Genomic DNA, 26169 nt, shown 5'->3' with positions numbered 1-26169 from the left:
GGCCAGGCTCTATGAGCAGCGTAGAGCTATAGTGGAATACCAACTCCAACATGGGCGCGCGCAGTGGGAGTCAGCCTCCTCAATTCTTTTCAGAAGAGTGGGCCTGGTTGGCAGACATCTGCCAGGTCCTTGGAAAGTTTGAGGAGTCTACCCAGGTGGTGAGCGGCGATGCTGCAATCATTAGCGTCACCATTCCTCTGCTATGCCTCTTGAGAAGTTCCCTGCAAAGCATAAAGGCAGACGCTTTGCGCTCGGAAACAGAGCCGGGGGAAGACAGTATGTTGCTGGATAGTCAGAGCACCCTCCTGTCTATATCTCCGCGCGGTGAGGAGGAGGAGGAAGATGAGGAGGAGGGGGAAGAGACAGCTTGGCCCACTGCTGAGGGTACACATGCTGCTTGCCTGTCATCCTTTCAGCGTGTATGGCCTGAGGAGAAGGAGGAGGAGGATCCTGAAAGTGATCTACCTAGTGAGGACAGCCATGTGTTGCGTACAGGTACCCTGGCACACATGGCTGACTTCATGTTAGGATGCCTTTCTCGTGACCCTCGAGTTACACGCATTCTGGCCACTACGGATTACTGGGTGTACACACTGCTTGACCCACAGTATAAGGAGAACCTTTCCACTCTCATACCCGAAGAGCAAAGGGGTTCGAGAGTGTTGCTATACCACAGGACCCTGGCGGACAAACTGATGGTGAAATTTCCATACGACAGCGCTAGTGGCCGAAGGCACAGTTCCGAGGGCCAGGTAGCAGGGGAGGCGCGGAGATCAGGCAGCATGTACAGCACAGGCAGGGCAACACTCTTTAAGGCCCTTGACAGCTTTATGGCTCCCCAGCAAGACTGTGTCACCGCTCCCCAGTCACGGCTGAGTCGGTGGGAGCACTGTAAAAGGATGGTCAGGGAGTACGTAACTGATCGCACGACCATCCTCCGTGACGCCTCTGCCCCCTACAACTACTGGATGTCGAAGCTGGACACGTGGCCTGAACTAGCGCTGTATGCCCTGGAGGTGCTTGCTTGTCCTGCGGCTAGCGTCTTGTCAGAGAGGGTCTTTAGTGCGGCTGGGGGAATCATCACAGATAAGCGTACCCGGCTGTCAACCGACAGTGCCGACAGGCTTACACTCATCAAGATGAACAAAGCCTGGATTTCCCCAGACTTCTCTTCTCCACCAGCGGACAGCAGCGAAACCTAAGCAATACATAGGCTGCACCCGCGGATGGAAGCATCGTTCTCTATCCCCATCAAAAACGGGGACCTTTTTGCTTCATCTATCTGTGTATAATATTCCTCCTCCTCCGCCTGCTCCTCCTCCTGAAACCTCACATAATCACGCTGAACGGGCAATTTTTCTTAGGCCCACAAGGCTCAGTCATATAATTTTTATAAACAATTTTTATACGTTTCAATGCTCATTAAAGCGTTGAAACTTTCACCTCAACCAATTTTTATTTTTACTGGGCTGCCTCCAGGCCTAGTTACCAATTAAGCCACATTAACCAAAGCGATTAATGGGTTTCACCTGCCCTCTCGGTTGGGCATGGGCAATTTTTCTCAGGTACATTAGTACTGTTGGTACACCAATTTTTGTGGGCCATCGCCTACAGTGTAATCCAATTAATTTTTTGCCCAGCTGCATTAAAGCTGATGTTACATCAGCTGTGTTGGGCACTGCAATGGGATATATTTATGTACCGCCGGGGGCTTCCTGGCACCCACCCATGCTGTGGGTCCACAGGGAGTTGTAAATGCATCTGTCCACTTCTAAAGAACCCCGGTCTGACTGGGGCATGCAGTGTGGGCCGAAGCCCACCTGCATTAAACATGACATTCTTACCTCAGCTGTGATGGGCAATGCAATGGGATATATTAATCTACAGCCGGTGGGTTCCAGGGAGCCACCCATGCTGTGGGTGCACACGGAATTCCCATTGCGGAGTTGTACCTGCCCGTGACTATTTATAAAAAAACCACGGTCTGACTGGTGCATGCAGACACCTTGACAGAATGAATAGTGTGTGGCACATAGGTTCCCCATTGCTTTGCCCACGTGTGCAGCTCCAGATGGAGGTGGCACAGGATTGCATTTCTCATTGCTTCTGTACAGCATTGTGGACTATCGCCCCGCCCCTTTTAAAGAGGGTCGCTGCCTAACCGTGCCAACCCTCTGCAGTGTGTGCCTGCTTTTCCTCTGGCAGACGCACTTATAAATAGACATGAGGGTGGCGTGGCATTAGGGCAGCTGAAGGCTGGGCAGGGACAGTTTGGTGTGCGCTGTGGACACTGGGTCGTGTGTGTGTGTGTGGGGGGGGGGGGTTTGGGCAGCATGTAACCCAGGAGAAGTGGCAGCGGAGTGTCATGCAGGCAGTGATTGTGCTTTGTTGGAGGTAGTTTGGTGCTTAGCTAAGGTATGCATTGCTAATGAGGGCTTTTCAGATGTAAAAGTTGTTGGGGAGGGGGGGGGGGCCCACTCTTGCCGCTATTGTGGCTTAATAGTGGGACCTGTGAACTTGAGATGCAGCCCAACATTTAGCCCCTCGCCTGCCCTATCTGTTGCTGTGTCGTTCCCATCACTTTCTTGAATTGCCCAGATTTTCACAAATGAAAACCTTAGCGAGCATCGGCGATATACAAAAATGCTCGGGTCGCCCATTGACTTCAATGGGGTTCGTTATTCGATACGAACCCTCGAGCATCGCGAAAAGTTCGTCTCGAGTAACGAGCACCCGAGCATTTTGGTGCTCGCTCATCTCTACTCTTAAACCATTTTATACACCGGTTTGGGAGATATTGATGAAGTTCTGGTTCAGTTTGAACTAATTTTGACCGAACCGTAGTGTGGCGAACCGGCTGAACTGAATTTTTCAAGTTTGCTCAACACTAGTTTTGGAGATATAAAGCTGAGTTAAATCAGTCAGTCAACCAGCTCAGCTGGTATCTGAGTCAACACTGATATAAATTGCAGAGGAATTACAAGACTAACTAGTTGGAGGGGTAGTGGAGATATGTGACCAGGTCAGGTAGTGCAGGGGCCATGGACTATAGTCAACTAAGAAATTAGTTTTTTAGACCTTCTTAAAACTGGGCATGTAAGTAGTAAACATAATAGTAGGAGTACAACAGAACCGCTGCAGAGAAGAGAGAAGTCCTGAAGACCATACTGAGAGGAAGTAAGAGAAGAGTATGACTAGGTTGGTAGATGGGGATGCGAATGGGGAAAAATAGATAATGCTTCTACATTTGTGGGGGATTATAATGGAGCCAACTTGGTTAGTTGAATGCCAGCTACCATAGTTTGGTGCTTCTAGTAGAGAAGATCTCTGTAATGGCGCAGAAGGGAAGCATAGTGGCACACAGTGCCTATAGCTCCATGGTATGGAGATGGGGACAGCTGGTCCTGGTGTAAAGACTCTGACGCGTGCATGAGTCCTGAGGCTGTATTCACATGGGTGAGTGTGATTGTGGTCAATGAAAAACTGTCCATCTAGGAATCGGAGAGAACTCGCACAGGGAACTACCTGTATGACTATACTGTAGCTTGAGTCAGGCATTCATCCGAATCGGAGCAGCATATTTGTGAAAACCCAAAATCGGTAAGACTTTATATACAACATAAAGTGGTGGTGACAGTGGAATTCATTTTTTTTCTTCTCACCATTTACTGGAAATTCACTGAATTAGGATAAGAGTTTAGACTTTTCTCCCAAAGGAATTATCTAGCAGGAAACCAGTGTGCAAAGAATCCTTCTTCACTTACTGCTGTAATAGATGAGGTAGGGGAGGTCACATTTGCCAGTAATTATCTTCTGCTCCCGTGTAGTTCAATCCTTGAGCAGAGACTATGCAGACATGTGGTTCTGTCTTCATGGTAATTAACCACTTTGGCGTTTGAGATCCAGATGGTCAGTGGGTTGGAAAGAGGGATTGTAGTGTAGATCTGGGGCACGTTTTGTAACACCGTTCCTTTAGCTTTAAGGGTGTTGGTAGAAAACCTTAGTGGTCGTTTAATTGCACAAAAGGGTAATTTGCACTTGGCTTTCTAGTCCCATTGAGTGCTGCCGACTTATCAAAGTTTCTGGATGTTTTTCCTTTCCTGGATTTCTTCAGATTTCGTGTAGCTTCATTTAAAGAACATTTAGTTTAGACGAACAGATCCGTTTCCCATAGTACTCCATCAGTTGTGCAACATTTTATTTAATTTTTAGTATTTAAAGGGGTTATCCGGTTGTAAACTATTGACGGCCTGTCCTCAGAATAAGTTATCAAATCAAGAGTAGATTGGTGGGGGTTCGTTGCTGGGGCCCCCTGCCAATTAGTTATTCGTTGGGTCTATGCACTCATGTGTTAACTGCAGGAAGCAGACCACTCCATTCTTACTGTAGTGGTCATCCTTGGTGTTGCAGTCCAAGTCCCCATTGAAATGAATGGGAGCTTTGCCAGCAATATCAAGCCTGGCTACTACTGTAAGAACGCAGCTATCTGCTTCCTGCAGACATATATTCAGTGCCTGCAAGCCAGCCTTGCAAACAGATGATTGGCAGAGGGTCCCAGGCAACGGGCCCCCGATCTACTATTGATGACCTATCCTGAGGATGGGCCATCAGTTGTTTACAACTGAACAAACCCCTTTGACTATAAATCCCAAATTCTTCTGATTCCTTTTCCTGGTGTATATATTCACACCAAAATAGTGTTTTTGTCTTTTTAGATAGCCCATTTAGTGCTCATGATGGTATTATGGCTTTACATTGTATGGAGCCATACGAAGACTTCCATAGAGGTCTGTAAGGCCTCTGCTGTATCGCTGTATGACTCCCAATGTCATACTGAACTTATGTTTTGTTTTGATTCTTTGTATATCCATCAGAAGGAAATCATGGCGTGCTTCCTCGGACTCTGTGTAAGATAACACTGCTTCTGGGGAGAATATGTATTAAAGTAATTGTGTAGGATATCGGAATCTTAAAGGGGTTATCTGGGTTTTTAAAATTGATGATCTGTGCTCAGGATAGGCCATCAATATCTGATCTGCGGAGGTCTTGCTTCTGATCAGCTGTTTGTAGGGGCTGCGGTACTTGTATGGGCATTGTGGCCTCTTCAGTGTTTGCATCTGTCCAGCGAAATGCTGTAACTAAGAAACGGCTGCTACTAGAAGTATAGTTTGGTACTGTTGTACCTTGACCCCACCGGAAGTTAGGGGTTTGACAGGGCTTGCATGGAGGGACGCCCCGTCACACCCCTAGCTCCCGATTGGCTGAATCCTTAAAGGTCCTAGCAGCCTCTGTATTGATTTTTGGCTGGCATGAAGGGTTTGGGTTAGTTTTCCTGTTAGGCTTACATTATTTGCTCTAAATCCTTCCATGTTACAGGTGTAACATGGAAGCATTTAGAGCGAATAATGTAAGCCTAACTGGAAAACTAACCTAAACCCTCCAGGCCAGCCAAAAATCAATACAGACGCTGCAGCTATCACTATTCCCGGAGCAGGTGTCCCCTTTCCATCTCCCCTCAGCAACCGCTACCTACCACTTCCACAGTGCATCGTGGCAGCACTGGAGGAATTCCCCTGCTGTTAGGCTGTTCCTCCGCTCCCTTACTGCTCCATCCGCTGACTTTTTTCACATGGTGTGCCGGTTCTCTGCTCCATCCCGGCCGTTGGCTCTCTGCTGCTGACAGCTGGGTGGCGCGCTCACTGTACGTTCTGCCCTGCCGCCGCTCCCAGAGTGGCCGCTGTCCTCCCTGACGGATTGTCGGGTCAGGACAGCACTTGGGGAATTAAACTTGCTCCCAGCCAATCAAAAGCTGGGGGCATTATGAAATTTGAAAACTGTTGTATTATGTCGACACCCCTAACTTCCAGTGGCAACATAATACAACAGTACCATATAGTTCTAAGCATGGTCTTAATGCTCAATCATTTTTAGATGAACTGAACCTTATTACATTTTATTTACAATTCCAAAAAGTGTTTTTCTGCTGATCCACTAGGTTTTTTTTGTTAAGGGAACTTCGAAACATAGAAATTTGACAGCAGATCCTCCGCATTTTCCATATTGCATCCTCCATATGCCATCTCGCCATCTCGCCATCCTCACTGATTCGAACTGAACTGTGGACACGTTTTGAGGTTGTCAGAAATCAGAATCCCCAAAATTCTTCTTCTCTGATGGAACTTAAACTACAACTGGCTTTAGGAAACCCTTCAGACTCCCAAGTAGATTATTTTTTTTGTTCCGTCTTTTACTAACTGGCCGCAAGACTACGACTCCTGCCAGAGTTGGATTTTTAATTTAATACCATGCTTACCAACCAACATGGCAGATCTCCCTTTGCTACGTTACAAAATACGTATATAGTATCACTAAGCAGTATCTTACCCAACTGAATACTATGCCCCATACGTTTTGGTATGTACAATTATTCATGTTTTAGTTTTGGAAAGTGGGCTTCCTCTGGCCTGCTTGTGATGTGATAGTGGGGTGCCAATGGGTTGCCATGGCAGCCGGGGGCCTTACAATAGCCTCCAGACCCACCTTATACAGATGCCCATTAGGCCCTACCAAAGGCCACCTGTCAGATTTACAATAACAGACATAATACACTCAGAGGAAGGTATATTCAGTTCCTCTACTGGAACTTATAAATAAAGTTGAGAAGTCTTTTTAAAAAATGGTTTAACAAAATCACAAATAATCTAAATAGCCTTTTCTCACTAAAAAAGATTCTTACGTTTTATAAAAACTACTAATAACGGATATCGCCCAAGCAGTAATGACCCATAAACAGATTTATTTATACCGCATGGTGAACATTGTAAAAGAAAAATGTCCAAAATTAATGTGGTTTATTCTCGCACTCCTTCTGCCCCCCCCCCCCCCCCAAGAAAAAATGCAATAAGTGAAAAGTTGTATGTACCCCCCAAATTGCCTTAATACCGCAAATCATCCCACAAAGACAAGTTCTTGCATACCTCCATGAATAGAAAAGTAAGAATTTTATGGATCTTTAAAGGAAGCAGCGCAAATATTTTATCTATATATTTTTTGTATTATGCACAAAAATAGAAAAACCTAAAAAAAACAACTATGCGGCAGATTTATTATTCAAAACCGTTTTCTGCCCCAAATTGGACCAGAAAACTGTTTTATTGGCTTTGTGCCACTTTTACTGTATGTCTTTTAGACACTTTTTTTGTACTTGTTTGAAAGGGGGCATTGCCTATATTGCGCCAAAGTTTAGCCCAATGTTTGGCATAAATTAAGACCACTAGTAAGTGACCTAAGCGTAGACGAAGCAGTGGGAAGTTGACAAATGTACTATCCAGCTGTGATGAATCTGGCGCATTTTAAAAAAGGTCTTGCTTTGCACTGTATAACCTTTTATACCGTATTAGTAAATGTGTCCCAATATGCTTTAAATCTTTGTCATTTTAACGACCAACAGAATAAAGCCGTCGTGTCTTTTAGACCACATGATGAACGCTGCGAGAAAAGAAAAAAAAGAGGCACATTTGCTATCTTTTGTGTTTTGTTTTTTTTTGTTTGTTTTTTCAACCTCCTCCCTCCAAAATTTTAATAAGTGGTATAATGCATTGTATATACCCCGAAAAAGTACCAATAACAAAATACAACAAGTCTCACAAAAAAACAAGCTAGGTTGACCGAAAATAAGCTATGGCATCTTAAATGTGGAGATGAAAAAAATAAAAAAAATCCTTAAAGGGTTAAAGATAAAATTGCGCCACTCCAGACCCACTCTGCCACCTAACCAGTAAACCTTGCCAATATAGAAAACACTCAGGTGGTGGAATATTTAATGGCTGTAGTAAAATAAAATGAAGCAAGATACAAAAAATCTGCAGAATGATACAATTGTATCAAGTATGTCCGGGCGGAAAATATGGTATTCGCAATGCCAGCTGTATAAGATGTGAGCGTGTGATATCACTGCGCCTGCTGACTATGAAGGAATCCACATGAGATACCATCCCAATCCGGTGTGCTCCTGACAGCAGATGTAGACTATGTGCCATATTCCCTCCCTGCAGCCTGCAGTGCCTCGCAGTGGCCTCTGTGTGGCCCACATCACATGTTGAGTCACCTCTATTCTTCCTCTCCTGATTCCAAGGAGCTGCCGGCTAATTAACTGCATAGCCCTGCCTTTCTGTGCTCAGTATTGTAATTAGGTAGGAGGGATGTCCAGCACTGCCCTAGCACAGGCACCCAGGCTTAGTTCCCAGTGCTAGCTGTTGGGAAGCTCGGAGTTTCCTATGTAGCATAATACAGACATTACAAAGGTCCAGCTGCAGAAGTGACTTGGAATATGTCTATAGCCAGAATCCCGGCGTCCAGGCCAATGTGATAGGACTGACCACTATCCGGCATCATGGGGAACCAGCCTGCAAAACCCGAGGAGCAGGAGCAAGGTTTGTAGATGCCTTTATTTTATAGCATTGCAGCATGTATGCGTCGCTGAAGTTGTGACCTTGTTTGCGGTTCTTGTGTGCATTCGTTTCGGCCAAGTCCTCGGAGCAGCATTTGTGTATGTGCACAATGAGGAGAATACACAGGAAGCCGGTATCTCTGCATGCTGCCGGGTGCCTGTCACTGATTATTCCTCTGCAGCTGGGAAGTTTTAACCCTGCCCTCCTGGCTGCTCAGCTGGAGAATTGGCGCACATATTCCTTCAGGCCACTTAGTGCTTTAACTGGACACAAAGGATGGACATAATGTAGAGTTTGGGCAATCTGCATAAATGTTCAATGACTAGAGAGGTGGATGCGCTCGGAAACCCTCTCTAGGGCCTGCCGCTTAATTAAACTGTGTTGGCGGCACCTGTTCTAGAACACAAGCTGGCCATCCGTTTTCGGAAAGGTGCATGGACGTAGTTGGGAGTTGTATACATATATGTATATGATGTGGTTTCGCAAGAATGTAGTATGAGTGCATGTATTATATCCGTGTGAATCCGACCCGATTTACGTTTATTCATTTGCTATTCTTTTATATGCTGGTTAGAAAGTGTGTTTTTTAAGCTTGGTTGTTTTTAGGTAAGGGGGTCCAAACTAACAAAGTCAGTCTACTTGTCAATCTACAAATTTTCAAAAACTACTTGACATTAAAGGGATTCTGTGATCGGAACGGTTGATTTAAAGCACAGCGCTCCTCGCCACATGACACAGAATCTGAACAAAATTAGATTTATCATTACTTTGAAAGCTCGCTTTTATATTCTTCCACCGTGGATACAAATTGACCTGCCTCGAGTCAGAGGTGGGCCGCTGCCTCTTCTCACGCTCCCCCCACTGCTCTGCTGCCTCCCCTTGTCAAGCAGCAGTGCGGGCCTCCTCACCAAACTGAAGCAGATATGCGCAATTGCGCACTTAAGTTGTTGTGTCTTTACCTTGACTTGCATCACGTATGTGCCGGAACGCAGGCATTGTAGAGCATTGCGCCTGGTGTTGCATAGGCATAGTGCTTGCTCTCAGAGGATGACCAGCAGTGAAGCGCAAGTTTCTGCAGGGTAAATCCTGACACTGTCTCGACATTGTAACCCCGCTGCAATTTGCTCTTCACCGCTGGGCCCTCTGGGAGCGGGCCTTTGAACTGACTTTGAACTTTGCAATGCCCGGGTTCTAGGGGGTACGCAATGCTCCATTAAAGTTGAGGACACCATGACTTCGGTGCATATGTCTGCTTCAGGCTGGGGAGGAGGGCTACATAGTGCAAGGGCGGGATTTCACTGCTGCTTGCTCTGAAGTTAGCGGCAAGGGGAGGCGGCAGAGCAGCGGAGTGGTCGTGAGCAGAGGTAAGATGCTGGGGCTTGGGCAGCCTGCCTCCGCGAGGCTTCACAGTTATGATAAAGGATATGTTCAGGTCCTGTGTCAAAGGCCTTGTGTGACCCAGAGTGTTAAGGCAGCAGTATGCAGTTCTAAGCTCTCGTCAGGACCTGAAGGTTGCGAGTTCAATCCCCACGTGGTTCAGGTAGCCGTCTCAAGGTTGACTCAGCCTTCCATCCTTCCGAAGTCGGTAAAATGAGTACCCAGCTTGCTGGGGGGGAATAAATTACCTGAATGCGCTGCAGAATAAGTTGGCAGAATAAGTTGCCCTTCCCCTCATGATGAAGAGCGCTATGGGGCCTGCTTAGTCGACCATTCTGATGACAGAATCCCTTTAAGCTGTAGCAAACACCTAAAATGTAGCAAATTGCATCGTTTTAATTTTTTAATACATTTTGATATTCAATGGTAATATTGTTTTGATAAAAAATCTGAAAATATAAAGAGGAGATTGGAGAAACGAAGAGGTCTGTCACCGGTGCGGACACCTTCTGTATGCGGACTGCTCCATTTATAGTTACTGTATCACCAGGGTGGATACTGTGTTACTTTCACAGAACTATTGGTGTGGGGTTACCGTCGCTGACACATTTCGGTCTGTAGCAATGAGTGAATCTCTGACATGTAGCAGATACTGAATATTGATCTGTCATCTATGGGATCAACCTTACAAGTTGTCACTATCCAGAAGAACAAGACGCTGCAGAAATGTACAAACAAGATGTGACATACGATGCAGCGCTCTGCAGTCTGATTCTCCAGTATAAAGTATCGCATAAAGCTGCCAGCCGGTCCCGGATCTCTTTATGTTCTCTGCCTAAAATGTACTTGAAATATTTGATTACGCCATAAACTTCAGTGACATAAGGGCCGACCAGCTAAAGCAAAGCAGGCACTATCCAAAGTAATGCTGTCTATGGCTTGTTTACAGAACCACTAGTTTGCAAACTGTTTTGGATTTGGTACCACAAGTCCTAGGAGCCTTGGTGGCCATAGATGGTATACCATTACTGAGTAATGTTTTGGCTCCATCCAAGAGTATGCCTACCGTATTGGTGGTCCATGTAGAGAGGGGGGTCCATTCCAGGTTGGGCATGGATGCAGTTTCTACAATGACAAGGAAGTAGCAAATGTACATGAGTAAAATGGGATGTGGGTGCCAGGTCAAACTGTTCCCGATGGGTAGGAACGTGGTGATGTCAGGCAGCGGCTGAAACGGGTCTTACTTTAATCTTGGCTATGAGGCTGTCTAACATATACAACACTATAGGGGATCCTAATTTTGGCTATGAAAAACTGCCTGCAAACTGTGAATTTGGCCTACTGGAGTACATCACTTGAGCACAGGGCCACTTTAACCATAGGGCAAACTGTGCATCTGTATGAGGCCCCCTGGCAGTGGAACCACTTTCAACTGTATTTCAGCTCCTTTTTTGGTATGGTCATTGGTGACATGAGTAAGACCAAACTGCAATATCAGGTACAACCACTGCAGTGTGTGGAGCAGTGTGTTTTATACAATGAAAAGGCAACAGCATGCTTATAGAGACAGGGGGACATAATGGAAACCCTTATATATGTTGTAGGAGGAAAGGGGGGGGCATGATTGAAACCTATATATATATATATATATATATATATATATATATATATTAGTAGGTATAACTAAGGCCGAATGCGCACAGATGGATAATAGCTGCGGGATTCGCGGTCAGACACCCGCTGCGAATCCCGCAGCAAGAGCCGTCCATAGACATGCTCCCCTGACAACGAGCGGAAATTAACTGCAAATGTCCCCGGGGAAGAATCGCAGCATGTCCTATTTATCGCGGAAAATTGAGTGGACGGCTTCCATTGCAGTCATTGGAAGCCGTCCGTCCCACGATACTCCGCGCTGTGAGCACAGTGGAAGTATCGTAGGGAATCACGTCACTGCCCAGCGCTGGCGCGTCATGTGCTGCACTGCGCATGTGCTCCAGCTCCCCGGCAGAGACTTGCCACGGATTCGGAGAGCTGAGTATGGGGTCTCTGGGGGGCGCTGGGTCTGATTCCGCTGCGAGGCCCTTTTACACGCAACAGCTATCGCTCAAAATTCGTTGAAACGGCTGAAAATGAGCAATAATCGTTTCATGTAAACGCCGGTAGTCATGTACTATTCGTTCAATTATCGTTAGCCAAGGTTTTTAGGCTGGCATAAAATCCATAGTTTGATCGCTGGAAATTCTTTATTTAAATGCTGTTCAATCAGTGTTTCTAGGGGTTAAGCAATGGCTTTGTTTTGTTTTGCATATTCAATTAATGCAATACAATGTGGTGGCCAGAAGTTTGCTCAGCTGGGCGAAGTGTTTAGGCAATAACAATCGCCTAAACACCTACCCAGCTGAGCAAACAACTCATGGAGGAAAACACACAGATGATTAATTAGCTAATGGAGTGATTATCTCTGCATCTTTTTTATGCAAAACCATTGCTAAATCTTTCAATCTTTCGGCAGTTTGAGCGATTATCTCTGCATGTAAAAGGGCCTTTAGGTTCAGGAGGGGAGTGTTGTTTTTATTGGGGGGGGGGGGGGGGGATCAGAAGCAATGTCAGGAAATATTTTACTGGAAATGTAGTAGATACTTGGAAGAAATTCCCAGCAGATGTGGTTTGAAAATCAACAATAAAAGTATTCAAGCTGCCTGGGATAAGCATATATCTATCCTAGGAGAGAAATATAATATAAGAGCAGCCTAGATGGGCCATGTGGTCTTTTTCTGCTGTCAATATTTAGTGTTTTTGTGAGTAATTAGTTACATTCTGATTGCAGTTTTTATGCAATCTTTAAAATTCAAATAAAAAACACAAAAAATAGTCTGAAGTCGCTGCGTGTGAGCAAAGCCGATGGCTACATCACCATCAACTAAGTGACAAAGTCCAGGACGTCACCTTGCTATGGGATTTTTTGAGGATAGTAAATATTTCTTTAGTTATATTTGTAACTCTAAAGTCATATGTGCGCTTGCAGAAGATTAACCCTTTCCAATCCACTGTCTGACGTCTGAAGACATTATGATTTAAGGCTGTACAGCTCCGATGTTGGAACACGTCTGTCGGGGTTCTCTTACTGTATATTGCCAGCCTCTCTGCTGTTGGAGCCTATCCACCGTGTCACCTCATGCAGTACTGGCTATAGCCAGCAGATAGTGCTGTTGTGTAACGGCAGAAAAAGAGTAAGCCCCTTAGGAAAATCAGGATACAAATTGGATTGGAAAGGGTTAACTCTAGTGACTGTTAATTTGTAGTACATGTCAATCTATTAAAAAATACTTTACATTGTGGACTTTTAGAGATTAAATGAAGCAAGGTCACCTTCAAGGACTGGCTTTCTCCAGTTTTACCCAATACTTTATTTCCAAGGACAAAATTCCAGTATTCTGTTTGTGCTTTTAGTATGTAGTATTATATTTTCTATGCAATGTGTGATCATTTTTGTATTAATGTTCTATGTAAGCTACAAACCAAGTTTTGTTCTATTAGTAAAACCTTTTAGATTTATTTTTACCGCAGGTTGTCAGGTATCCCTACAGACGTTATCCTGTGATCTCGTAGTCTACATGGTTACTAGAATATCCAGACTCTGATGATACTTTACTATTTCTATAATCACCCTAGCTAAGGTTTTCTCTGTTTGTGTGTGTGTAATAGAGAAACACACACCCTCTCCAAATGTTTAGTCATTTGTGGTTTTTAAGGGTTTGCTTTGAATTGAATGATTAAGCGATGCTGAACTACAAATGTGATTTTGCTTTTAGGTGTCTTAATGTATTTTGGCATGTAAATGATATAAAAGGAAAAACCTGTTTTGTTTTTTTTCTTCTTAACCCTTTCCAATCCAATTTGTATCCTGGTTTTCCTAGGTGGCTTACTCTTTTTCTGCTGTTATACAACGGCGCTATCTGCTGGCTAAAGCCAGTACTGCATGAGGTGACACGTTGGATAGGCTCTGACAGCAGAGAGGCTGGTAATATACAATAAGAGAACCCCAACGGATGTCTTCCAACATCAGAGCTGTACAGCCTTAAATCATAATGTCTTCAGAGGTCAGACAGTGGATGGGAAAGGGTTAAATATCCAAAATTTAGATGTATAAAATTTTGAGAACAGGTAATTCATGTATATTCACCATGCGTGATAGATTGACTTGACAAGACAAAAGTTGGTGTACACTACTATTGTACCAATGCATCTAGTAGCATACACAGTTGTTTAGGGGGTTGTAAAGATTAGAAAAAGGATTTTCATATACCCTGTTATGATTTCTGAGTTAAGAGGGGGTCATCTATTCAGGAACCTAATTTCTTAGCCAGATTGGTTAGAAAGCGCTTTTCTCCGTCAGGAGGACCTGTTATGTCCTGCGTTACACAGTAAAAGCAATCCTTTGAATGGACATGGTGTAATGCCTAGTTTTCCCTGTGGTGGTGCTGGAGTAAGATTGAACATTTTACTGCCAGGTGTACCCAAATTTAGCAGCTGATTGCTGGAGGACCCCACAGGGGGGACACTTTTTTGATCAGCTTATTTTTTGAGGGACCTTTTTAACAAGTGAGGATAGTCCAATGCAGACTACCCCTTTTTAAGAAGCTCACAGTTTGAGAACTTTTAGTAGATGTCCTACAAAACCATGGGGTGTGTATATGGACTCTCAAACTTTCACGATTGATGTTGCTTACATCGAGCTAAAGAGGTTCACAACCAGACAGTAGAGGATATGTATATAGTTGCCTCCTGGCGTTGGTGTAACCTTCAGTAAACTGATTGCTAGCTGGATCAACTTTTCACTAGAACAGATGAGGTCATCTTGGTTTCTGAACATCAACTTGTTCACGTTATGCCTACAAATGTCTTGGGGTGACACATATACAGTCATGTTTTGTTATAGTTTGTCCCTAGGCTAGGGCTAGACACAGATGTTCGAGTCATTTGTGCTACAAAAGGGTTCCATGTTGATTTGTTGACATTAGAGATGAGCGAGCAGGCTCGTTTAAGGCTGATGCGAGCATCCATCTTTTCGAGTAACTGATTACTCGTCCAAGCACCATGCGGGGGGCGGTGGGGGGGGGGAGTGAGAGACCTCTCCCCCCCCCCCGCCACCACCCCCTCGACCAATGTTCAGCCTTAAACGAGCGTCCTCGCTCATCTGTAGTTGACACCCATGAGTAGCCGAATACCGGTCAAGAAATTCCCAAGTTTCCTTATAAGGATTTCTGAGATGGTCCTCTGTAACTTTTTTCCTTATAGGGAAAGTAAGGTTGCACAAGTGTTGTGCTTATACTGCAATTTTAGCATGATTTGTGGGCAATGTGGAACTTTATAGGTATAGTCAGTAATGACAGTATCAGATTGCCACATGGGTAATTTCAATTAGTCCTCTGTGGTTGAGGTTGCACATGGCTTTTAGGAGGACAACCACTCTAATTGCAAGACTTCAATAGCAATTGTCACTTGACTAAAGGGATTTGGGGAACCTTTTTTTTTTTTTTTTTCTTCTATGTATTTTTATACCATGGAGCCTGGCGATGAGAGTCTTGCACTAGATCACAGTCCAGTTACAGATATTGTGTGAGGTGTCAGTCCAGTTGTGCACTCGGACTAAGGAGCTTCCATCACTGCAAGGGTGATGGAGGTCCAATTATTCTATCCGACTTTGGCCTGGGCAAAACTGTTCTTGTTTGTTTGTTTATTCATTAATTTAACATTAGAGATGAGCGAACGTGTTCTTCCGAGCTTGATATTCGTGCGAATATTAGGGTGTTCGGTATGTTCGTTATCCGTAACGAACACCATGCGGTGTCCGGGTTACTTAAACTTTCTTCCCTGAGACGTTAGCGCTTTTTTTTGGCCAATATAAAGACAGGGAAGGCATTACAACTTCCCCCTGCAACGTTTAAGCCCTATACCACCCCCCTGCTGTGAGTGGCTGGGGAGATAAGGTGTCCGCCTGATATGAAAGTCTGCCCCTCCCGCGGTTCGCTATGGATGCATTCTATATGCGCTCAATGGGGCCAGCGGCAGCAGCGCTGACCCCATTGAGAACATATAGAAGACAAATCCTTCTTCTCTGGCACAGCTGTAACAGCTGTAGCAGAGAAGAACGATGTTTGCCCATTGAATTCAATGGAGCGGCAATACAGCATGTTCCACTGAATGCAATGGGCTGCCGGCGATCGCAGGATGAATGGTCGGAAAGGGGTTAAATATATAACCCCTTTCCTGCAATTCATCCAGAAATGTGTTACACTAAAAATATATACCGGCGTATAAGGCGACGGGGCGTATAAGACGACCCCCCAACTGTCACCTTATACGCCGGTAATACAGTGGAGCAAAGAATAAAAATCATTACTTACGTTTTTAGATGATCTGCGGCTCTCCTGCAGGCTGTCACTCCCTCCTGGTCCACGGCAGAGTATTGCTTTCTCCACGAAAGACTTTAAATCCCTGCCTCCAGAAGCACACGTGCCTTCAGCCAATCACAGCCAATGACAATGATGTCATTGAATGGCTGTGATTGGCTGTGTTTCTGGAGGCGGGGATTTCAAGCCTTGAAATCCCCGCCTCCAGAAACACAGCCAATCACAGCCATTCAATGACATCATTGTCATTGGCTGTGATTGGCTGAAGGCACGTGTCTTTCTGGAGGCAGGGATTTAAAGCCTTTCATAGAGAAAGCTTGTCTGCCGTGGATTAGGAGGGAGTGACAGCCTGCAGGAGCGCCGCAGATCATCTAAAAACGTAAGTAATGCTTTTTATTCTTTGCTCCACTGTATTGCCGGCGTATAAGGTGACAGTTGGGGGGTCGTCTTATACGCCCGGTCGCCTTATACGCCGGTATATATTTTTAGTGTAACACATTTCTGGATGAATTGCAGGAAAGGGGTTATATATTTAACCCCTTTCCGACCATTCATCCTGCGATCGCGGGCAGCCCATTGCATTCAGTGGAACATGCTGTATTGCCGCTCCATTGAATTCAATGGGCAAACATCGTTCTTCTCTGCTACAGCTGTGCCAGAGGAGGACGATCTTTATGCTGACAGGGGGGGGGGGCACTCTTGCTGCTATTGTGGCTTAATAGTGGGACCTGTGAACTTGAGATGCAGCCCACCATGTAGCCCCTCGCCTGCCCTATCCGTCACTGTGTCGTTCCCATCACTTTCTTGAATTGCCCAGATTTTCACACATGAAAACCTTAGCGAGCATCGGCGAAATACAAAAATGCTCTGGTCGCCCATTGACTTCAATGGGGTTCGTTGTTCGAAACGAACCCTCGATCATCGCGGGAAGTTCGTTCCGAATAACGAACACCCGAACATTTTGGTGTTCGCTCATCTCTATTTAACATCTAATACTTTTTTCCTGTAGTTGAAAAAGTTTTACCCAATACTTAAATACTCTCCGCCTCAGTGGCCAGGAATGTATTACTATGCAGCCAGTTTGCATTTTATTCAAATTCCATAGCATTAAGGTATCCTCAGGTAGATTTTGCTTTCAGTTGAAACTAAACACTATGTACAGCCTGAAGGAAATGATGGTTTTTAACCATAGTCACAGTAAAGGACTCAGAGTAATAAGACTTAGGGCTCCCACCCACTGGCGTTTTTTTCTCTACTGCGATGCGATTCTAAAGTTAAAGGGGTTGTCCCGCGAAAGCAAGTGGGTCTATATACTTCTGTATGGCCATATTAATGCACTTTGTAATATACATTGTGCATTAATTATGAGCCATACAGAAGTTATCAGAAGTTATTCCCTTACCTGTTCCGTTGCTAGCGTCCTCGTCTCCATGGTGCCGTCTAATTTTCAGCGTCTAATCGCCAGATTAGACGCGCTTGCGCAGTCTGGTCTTCTTCTTTTCTGAATGGGGCCGCTCGTGCCGGAGAGCGGCTCCTTGTAGCTCCGCCCCGTCACGTGCCGATTCCAGCCAATCAGGAGGCTGGAATCGGCAATGGACCGCACAGAAGACCTGCGGTCCACCGAGGGAGAAGATCCCGGCGGCCATCTTCACCAGGTAAGTAAGAAGTCACCGGAGCGCGGGGATTCAGGTAAGCACTATCCGGTTTTCTTTTTTAACCCCTGCATCGGGTTTGTCTCGCGCCGAACGGGGGGGCTATTGAAAAAAAAAAAACCCGTTTCGGCGCGGGACAACCCCTTTAAAGTCTCGCATTGCAGTGCGAGAAAAACGCCGGCAGATACCCATAAATCGCTGGGATATCGCTGTGACATCGCCAGTCTCTTCAATGGGGCCAGCGGCAGCAGCTCTAGCCCCATTGAAAAGATATGGTCCTCCCCGGTCCCCGCGGGGATGAAGGAAACTCCTGCCACAGCTGTGACAGCTGTCACAGCTGTGGCAGAATTCCGCGGCATGCTATCCCATTGCTTTCAATGGGGCTAGCGCTGCTGCCGCTGGCCCCATTGAAAAGACTGGCGATGTCGCAGCGATATCCCAGCGATTTTCTTGCACTGCTCTGCGAGAGTTTTCACTTACTCTCGCAGCGCAGTGGAGAAAAAAAACGCCAGTGGGTGGGAGCCCTTAAAGAAAATATAAAACTTTTTTCATGATCCCCAGCTGTTTTTGAAGAACTTTCTTAATTTCTGGAATTTTGTATATGTTCTAGCATCATTGCCAACTCCCTTATTGGCCATTTGAAATGCACACTTCTATATACAAAGAGGAGAGATCTCTTACAGTGCGAATAGCAAACAATGCATTTTTTAGGATAGGTCCTGATGGGTAAAATGCACATCGGCAAAATATGACAAAGATCGGCCATGTAATCCTCGGCAGAAAGTTGTGGAAGCCGGATCGTGAAGTAATATGGCACTACTTTTTTCTCGATTTGAAATCTGCACATAGAGAATTCTGTGCCATAGACAATAAATCTAGGCTTGAGCGCATCCATACAACACGTGACGGAGTAGCTGGGGTACAAACGCAGTAGCTTTGGAGGTTAGGCCTAGCCCTACGTGTTTGAGGATATTGCATATGTTTTGGTAGTGACATTACAAGGGGAAGATCACATAAACCATGTAGATGATGTAGAGAAGAAACAACGGGGATGGAATTAAGTGACTGTCGACAATCCGAGCTCGAAGGGGAAAAGAAAAATATAAATGAGTTTAAAGTAACATACAGTATATTGGTGTGAGAATGGCATGGCTTAGAAGAAATACCCTTGGAATAACCCATTAACATTGGGAATACAGAAGAATGATGATAGACCAAGCCCACATGGTCCATCTAGTCTGCCTTTACGGCTTCCTTTTGTAATTCTCTCTTAGATCTATGCTTATCATCCATTTATTGTTGAGTTTTCAGCCACATCTGCTGAAAGTTTGTCCCAAGCTGCTTCTACTTCTAGTAACATTTTTCATGACATTGCTTTCGATCTCCCCCACTCCCCAAACAAATCTCAGATTGTGCGAATTTGTTGTTGTATTTAGTTCATTCCCTCCTGAACCTTATTTAAACACATATATATATTAGCATTAGCGTACCCGTCGCGCGTTGCTGCGAAGACAGACAGACATACATTCATTCGTTTTTATATATCTAGATAACAACCAATCACAGCGCAGCTTTCATGTTACCTCAGTGGTATAATATATAACAACCAATCACAGCGCAGCTTTCATGTTACCTCAGTGGTATAATATATAACAACCAATCACAGCGCAGCTTTCATGTTACCTTAGCAGTATAAAATATAACAACCAATCACAGCGCAGCTTTCATGTTACCTCAGCAGTAAGAGAAATAACAACCAATCACAGCGGAACTTTTATTCTGCCTCAGCAATATAAAAAATAGCAACCAATCACAGTGCAGCTTTCATGTTACCTCTGCGGTATTATATATAGCAACCAATCACAGCGCAGCTTTCATGTTACCTCAGTGGTATAATATATAGCAACCAATCACAGCGCAGCTTTCATGTTACCTCAGTGGTATAATATATAACAACAAATCGCAGCACAGCTTTCATGCAACCTCAGTAGTATAAGAAGTAGCCACCAATCACAGCACAGATTTCATGTTACCTCAGCGGTATAATATATAGCAACCAATCACAGCACAGCTTTCCTGTTACCTCAGCAGTATAAGAAATAGCAACCAATCACAGCACAGCTTTCATTTTACCTCAGCATTTTCAATATCCAGCAATTGTCTTGCGAAACATTCGGCGGATGCATCATTTTCTGGTTGAACACGCCTCCCGTTGCTCGTAATGCCTTTTGCTTTCGTGCTTGAGATGGAAATCAAACGATCTTTGTCTGGGGGGCATAACTGTCGACGATGCTCGTACGCGCGCCACCTATCATAGGATAGATGTACTATGCCAGTAATCTTCCCAGGAGTGTACTCAACAACTTCCCAAAGTCTCATGGCGATCGGATGAATAGTATAGTAATGCATAAAGGACAAACAGACAGACATACATTCATTTATATATATCAGGAAGTGAGAGAATTAGATTCCGTACGTAAAATTTGGACGCTAATTGTTTTGCGCTTAGAATTGAATAATCGACTTGGGACCCATTAGCTTTTCCTATTTATGACATATTCAATGCCCGTGCCAAATTTCAAGTTTCTATGTGAGAAAATTACATTCCGTACGTAAAATTTTGATGCTAATTCTTTTGCGCTTAGAATTGAATAATCGAGTTGGGACCCATTAGCGTTTCCTATTTATGACATAATCAATGCTCATGCCAAATTTCAAGTTTCTATGTGAGAAAATTAGATTCCGTACGTAAAATTTGGACGCCAATTCTTTTGCGCTTAGAATTGAATAATTGAGTTGGGACCTATTAGCTTTTCCTATTTATGACATAATCAATGCCCGTGCCAAATTTCAAGTTTCTATGATATTGAGAAGGGAGAAAATTACATTCCGTACGTAAAATTTGGACGCTAATTCTTTGGCGCTTAGAATTGAATAATCGAGTTGGGACCCATTAGCTTTTCCTATTTATGACATAATCAATGCTCCTGCCAAATTTCCTGTTTCTGCGACATCGGGAAGTGAGAGAATTAGTGACAACGATGGAAATCGAACGATCTACGTGGGGGGGGGGCCTAACTGTCGACGACGTTCGCACGCGCGCCATTTATCGTAGCATAAATGTACTATGCCTATAATCTTCCCAGGAGTGTACTCAACAACTTCCCAAAGTTTCATGGCGATCGGATGAATGGTGTAGTAGTGCATAAAGGACAAACACACAGACAGACAGACACGCATACATTCAATTTTATATATATAGATATATATATATGTGTGTGTGTGTGTGTATGTGTATATATATATATATATATAACGGTTTCTATCACATATCCCCCTCTCCCTTCTTTCCCACTGTAATAAATATATATATTTATTTACATCATGTCCCCTCTCAATGCAAACTAAGTTCAAGTCTTTCATGATACGTTTTATACTATTTTCCACTATTCTTATAACCTATATTTGGACTTGTTCTCTTTTAGCAATGCTTTTTGTGGGTGAAGTCTTCATTGTTCCTAATTTCCTACATAATCTCTGTTTTTTAAACAAATACCATATACTGTATATACTCGAGTATAAGCCTAGTTTTTCAGCACATTTTTTTTGTGCTGAAAAGCCCCCCTCGGCTTATACTCAAGTCAGGGAAGGCTTAAAAAAAACCCTCTATACTCGCCTTCCAGCCGGCGTCTGTGTCTCTGGCGGTGGTGCGGCACACTGCTTGAATTCTCTTTGCTGTCATCCATCACCATCCTCTTTGCTCGGCTCTGTAATCGCCCGCCATCAGCGCTTTGTAAGTAAGAGCTGTGATTGGATTGAGCGTCAGCCAATCACAGCTGGTGCTCAATCATTCACAGCCAATCAAGCTGCTTTAGAATTCTCCCTGCTTTCATCTCTCTGCTCGGCTTTCAAATCCCCTGCCATCAGTGCTGTGTAAGTAAGCACTGTGATTGGATCGAGCGCCAGCTGTGATTGGCTGGCGCTTAATCCAATCACAGCTCTTACTTACACAGCACTAACAGAGCCAAGCAGAAAGGACGGTGGGGGATGACAGCGGGGAGAATTCAAGCAGCTTGTCGCACAGACGCAGACGCCAGCTGGGAGGGGAGTATGGAGGTTTTTTTTACTTAGTATATACTCGAGTATAGCTCGGCTTATACTCGAGTCAATAAGTTTTTTGTGGTGCAACTTATTGTCTCGGCTAATACTCGAGTATATACTATGCAGTTCTCCTGCATAGAATGAAGAACCTCTGGTCTGTGAACCTCTGCGACTTGGGGAAAAGGCTGGCCAAATTTGCTAGTACAGGAAGGTACATACGAGTTTTACATATTTTTGTAATAAAGGATTGAAGTTGCGTGAAACTATACACAGATTTTAACTTTTGATCTCCTGGTCCAAATTCTGAGTTCTACGCAATGGCAGGCAGTTGGGTTTGATGGGGTTTTCAAGGACAGGACACTTTAAATGGAGAAGTTAGAATGGAGACAAAGAGGAAAACCATGGAGGAATCTTATGGGGAGATCTGCTAATGAGCACTATGAAATATGAAAACTCATAAATGACCTTTCACAAGTGTGGTGGAAGCCTGGGGGCATGTGCTGTCTGTATATTGCTCCATAGTATGCTATAGGGTGATGGGTCATTCAACGCTGGTTATATGAGAGCAGGAGGCTTATCCGCAAGGCAACTATTTGAAACAGCAGCTCCTTGGGTTGTCTATTTGCTCCTGCTCAAGGAGAATTCGGGGCAGGATGGTGCTAGCAGCCACATAGTATTGGCCTGCTGATAAGTCCAGGTAGAAGGATCAGATAGTACACTGAGACCTTACCTGGGAAAGGCAAGGGGGTGGGGCGGCATCTCATGAGGTAGGTAACGCCAAGGGATGCTTCTTTGTTGACTTCTGGTGACAGATTTTGGGTAGTGTTTTAATAAACTGAGTGCCATTAGATTCAGATGGCAGTTCTGGGCCGTCAAGCATCAGTTATGGAAGTAGTTCTTGTTTCCTGTGGCAGGGAAAGTGCTCTATGAATATACTAACAATAAGGAGGTGGTCAGGGGGGCCTGGCACTGTCTCTCCTCCCCCCCCCCCCCCCCCCCAAATCACCTGAATTTGAAGTATAAGATGCAGGAACCTTTTAGCAAGATTTTTCTTGCTAAAAAGTGAGTGTTATAGTCCAAAAAATATCGGAATTACATCCATGATTGCAATGCAAGATCTGTACCATAGATGTGCATCTTCTACATCCTGCTAGGTGAGCGGAACAAGACCTTTTCCATGCAAATTTGGTGTATCACTCAACAAAGCATACAGTGACGCTTTTTTGACTAGTTTCATTTATTCATATTGACAGGCAAACCATGATATCTTCACAATTGGTCGACTGTACGAGGCTTTAATCTTGAATTAATAGGTAAACCATTCTGATATAAAACTTAAAGGAAACCCGTCAGGAGATTTATACTGAAGAACCCTGGGCAGCATGAAATCTCAATGGGCACCTTCATCACAGAGAGCTATGTGTTACTTCTAAAGTGCTGCCATATTTCAGGGAACGGCCCTGATAACTCTTCTCCTCATTTTCAGCTCCTATTTAAAGGAATTTTCCAGGAGTCAAAGAAAAAAAAATCTATTGGCCATAGAATGTTGTAATTAATATAGGGGGTAATTGTAATCTGCCGTTTATGCAGTAAGCTTGGTTCTGGTATTGTATCTATGTTGTAACCTTGGATCTGGAATAGTATCTGTGTAGTAACCTGGGTTCTGGTATTATTTATTTAGTAAGCTTAGTTCCGATCTCAAATCTATGCAGAAAGCTTGATTCTGGTACCGTAACTATGCAGAATGCATCAAATCATTTTAAAACAGTGGATGGAGGGGCCCACAATGTTAATCTCACAATGCACAAAACTCATGCAAGATTCTCGACCGCGTGAAACCGGCCTAAATGGTATGTGTGTGACGTTGCTAGGTATTTTCAATCTCAAGTGTATGTTACTTTTTTTGTTCCACATTCAGTAAGACTCAAGGTTTGAGGAATATTTTTCTAACATTCATGATAACATGGAGGGAACTTGCCAGCTTGGGCATGTAGTCCAAACTGTAGGCAGAAGTTATAGAGCAGGAGCAGCTGAACAGATTAATATATAGTTTTATGGGAAACCTTACATTTTATTCCTTTACATCCCTGTTTTTTTCAGAGTTTAGGCGGTCCTATCAGTGATTGACAGCTGTATGTGTATGACTGTACATACAGGGGTAGCGGCCAATCACTGATGGCTCCGCCCATTGGACTGTTCAGCTCAGAATGTGCAGAGATATAAATGAATAAAATGCAAGTTATCCTGAATCTTTCCCCATCAAACTATCTGCTCAGCTCCTCCTTCTCTATAACATCATGCCTGCCTGCGAAATGGATTGTATTTTTGATGTGGCAGGTTCCCTTGAATGTTTTATTTTTTTATAATTATATATTTTCTGTGTATTTTTTCATAATATTGCTATGTTAGAAAGAACGGATACCTATATTCTACTTTGTAGATTGTACCTCTTTCCTGTATGACGCACTAGGGGAGCGTGAGACATTAAGGCCGCCTGCAGACGGCCGGGTCGGATCCTGCTGTGAAAACTCTCCCGCGGCTCCGGTTCTTTGACGTGCCGGCTGCCGGGCAGCTGGCACATACGCAGACAGGAGCCGGCGGCCGGGGAGTGACATTTCTGTGCGGGCCTCTGCGAGCCCCACCAGAAGTAGAGCATGCCGCGATTTGTTTTTTGCGCATGATTTCGCGCAGATAAATCGCGGCCGACTGCCTAGGATTGCGTTTTCTAACGCAATCCTATGGCAGCTTCCAGGGGCGGAAATTCAGCAGGAATTCCCACTGCAGAATTTCTGCCTGTGTGCAGGGGGCCTAACACTGGTTACTTTAATATCCATCAGGAATGACCTGCCCTTCACATTCATAAAAGACTTCTGACGACCGCCGGCATATAGTGTTCTGGGGGTAGTATGGCTTTGAAGTTAATCTAGTTAGGTAATTCGGCACATGTACTGGCTCTTTTTGTGCTTTTTCGTAAAGTGGAAATTGTAAATAAATCCAAAAACTTTTACGTTAATTATATGTAAGTTGCCTACTTTTTATCACTATGAAGTAAGTTTGTGGGCTGAATGTAGGTTACCTGCTGAGTCCAGGGATGTAAGTGTTCTACTTGCCTCCCCCCGGTGTGAACGCTGGAAGCTGCGTTGAATGCATTGAGAGGCGCACTAAGTAGTCCTCATGGTCTAATTGTATAATGGGCGGGTTACTTAGCAGCGCCGCCCAAATCATTGCAGCGGTAGCTTTCAGGCCTCACACTGCTGGAGAATAATAGGGAAGGTAAGTATAAGTAACACTTATATTCCCGGACTCAGCAGGTCACCTAATTTCACCCCATAAACTTGGCTTATAGGGATAAGCTCTTTTAATAACGAAACTGCCTGCTTTCTCTGCCTTTTATAACTTTGTAAAAAATAATTTAGAATATTATAAAGACATCGAAGAAAGGGAAACAAACCATCACTGAAAACGGCCATATACTTACTGATACAGGAGGGCAAATATGTGCACCACCTCAACATGCAGGCTGCCAAACTACCAAATGAGGGAGCCAGTTACACCCTTGCACAATGCACCCCTTGAGAATGCTCAGTCCTGCTGCACCAAAATTCAGGGATACACCTTAACCCTTACATGTGCATACAAACTCTGTCACTCTATGTAGGAACCTGTTGATAAGTGAAAATTGAAGTGTTCCATTTCTCTTATTTATACATTTCCTGGAGGAATAACAGAGGAATGGTAGAATGCTGAGTTCTAACACAAGATACTCCAAAATTGTTACTATATGGGAAATTCAAGTATTTAGTAAAGTAGACATGTTGTGAGTGCTGGCAGGTCCTATTGTAATGTTGAAAATTTGTGTTGACTATTTTATCACATATTCAAGTGATACTTCATCACTTTTGGGAAGATCCCCTTGAGTTTGTTAATATAGAATCAGGAGACCCCTGTAATTTTTGCCGCATTGTAAAGATCTGATATGAAGTTGCGGTTAGTTGCATTAGAGAACGGCACTTTGAATAGTATTTTCAAGCTCTACTTTTCAAGACTTGGCCGAGAAGTTAACGATGCATATAAACTGTGTGCTCTGTGAGGATCAGCGTTCTTCCTAGCAACAGTTACAGTCTGGAGGTGCATTGTCTTTGTCGTTTGCATAGGCTTTTTCCCATTGATCCGCAC

The 26169-nt window shown here is 44.2% G+C and overlaps 1 protein-coding gene across 4 annotated transcripts in view; it reads left to right on the top strand.

Moving 5' to 3' along the window:
* Window positions 1-26169, top strand: part of SPECC1 (sperm antigen with calponin homology and coiled-coil domains 1) — a 234889-nt gene that overhangs the window by 44398 nt on the left and 164322 nt on the right. The window contains exon 1 of one of the 4 annotated variants that reach the window (XM_066599532.1): window positions 8189-8432. The exons of the other annotated variants lie outside the window; for them this stretch is intronic. Coding sequence (XP_066455629.1) covers window positions 8393-8432 — 40 coding nt within the window. The 5' untranslated portion in view covers window positions 8189-8392. Of the gene's footprint in view, window positions 1-8188; window positions 8433-26169 lie in introns of those variants that run through there. 4 annotated transcript variants of the gene reach the window in all.

This window comes from Eleutherodactylus coqui, chromosome 4, assembly GCF_035609145.1.
Source record: "Eleutherodactylus coqui strain aEleCoq1 chromosome 4, aEleCoq1.hap1, whole genome shotgun sequence".
Classification (NCBI taxonomy): domain Eukaryota; kingdom Metazoa; phylum Chordata; class Amphibia; order Anura; family Eleutherodactylidae; genus Eleutherodactylus; species Eleutherodactylus coqui.
This window is presented reverse-complemented; position numbering and strand designations above follow the sequence as displayed.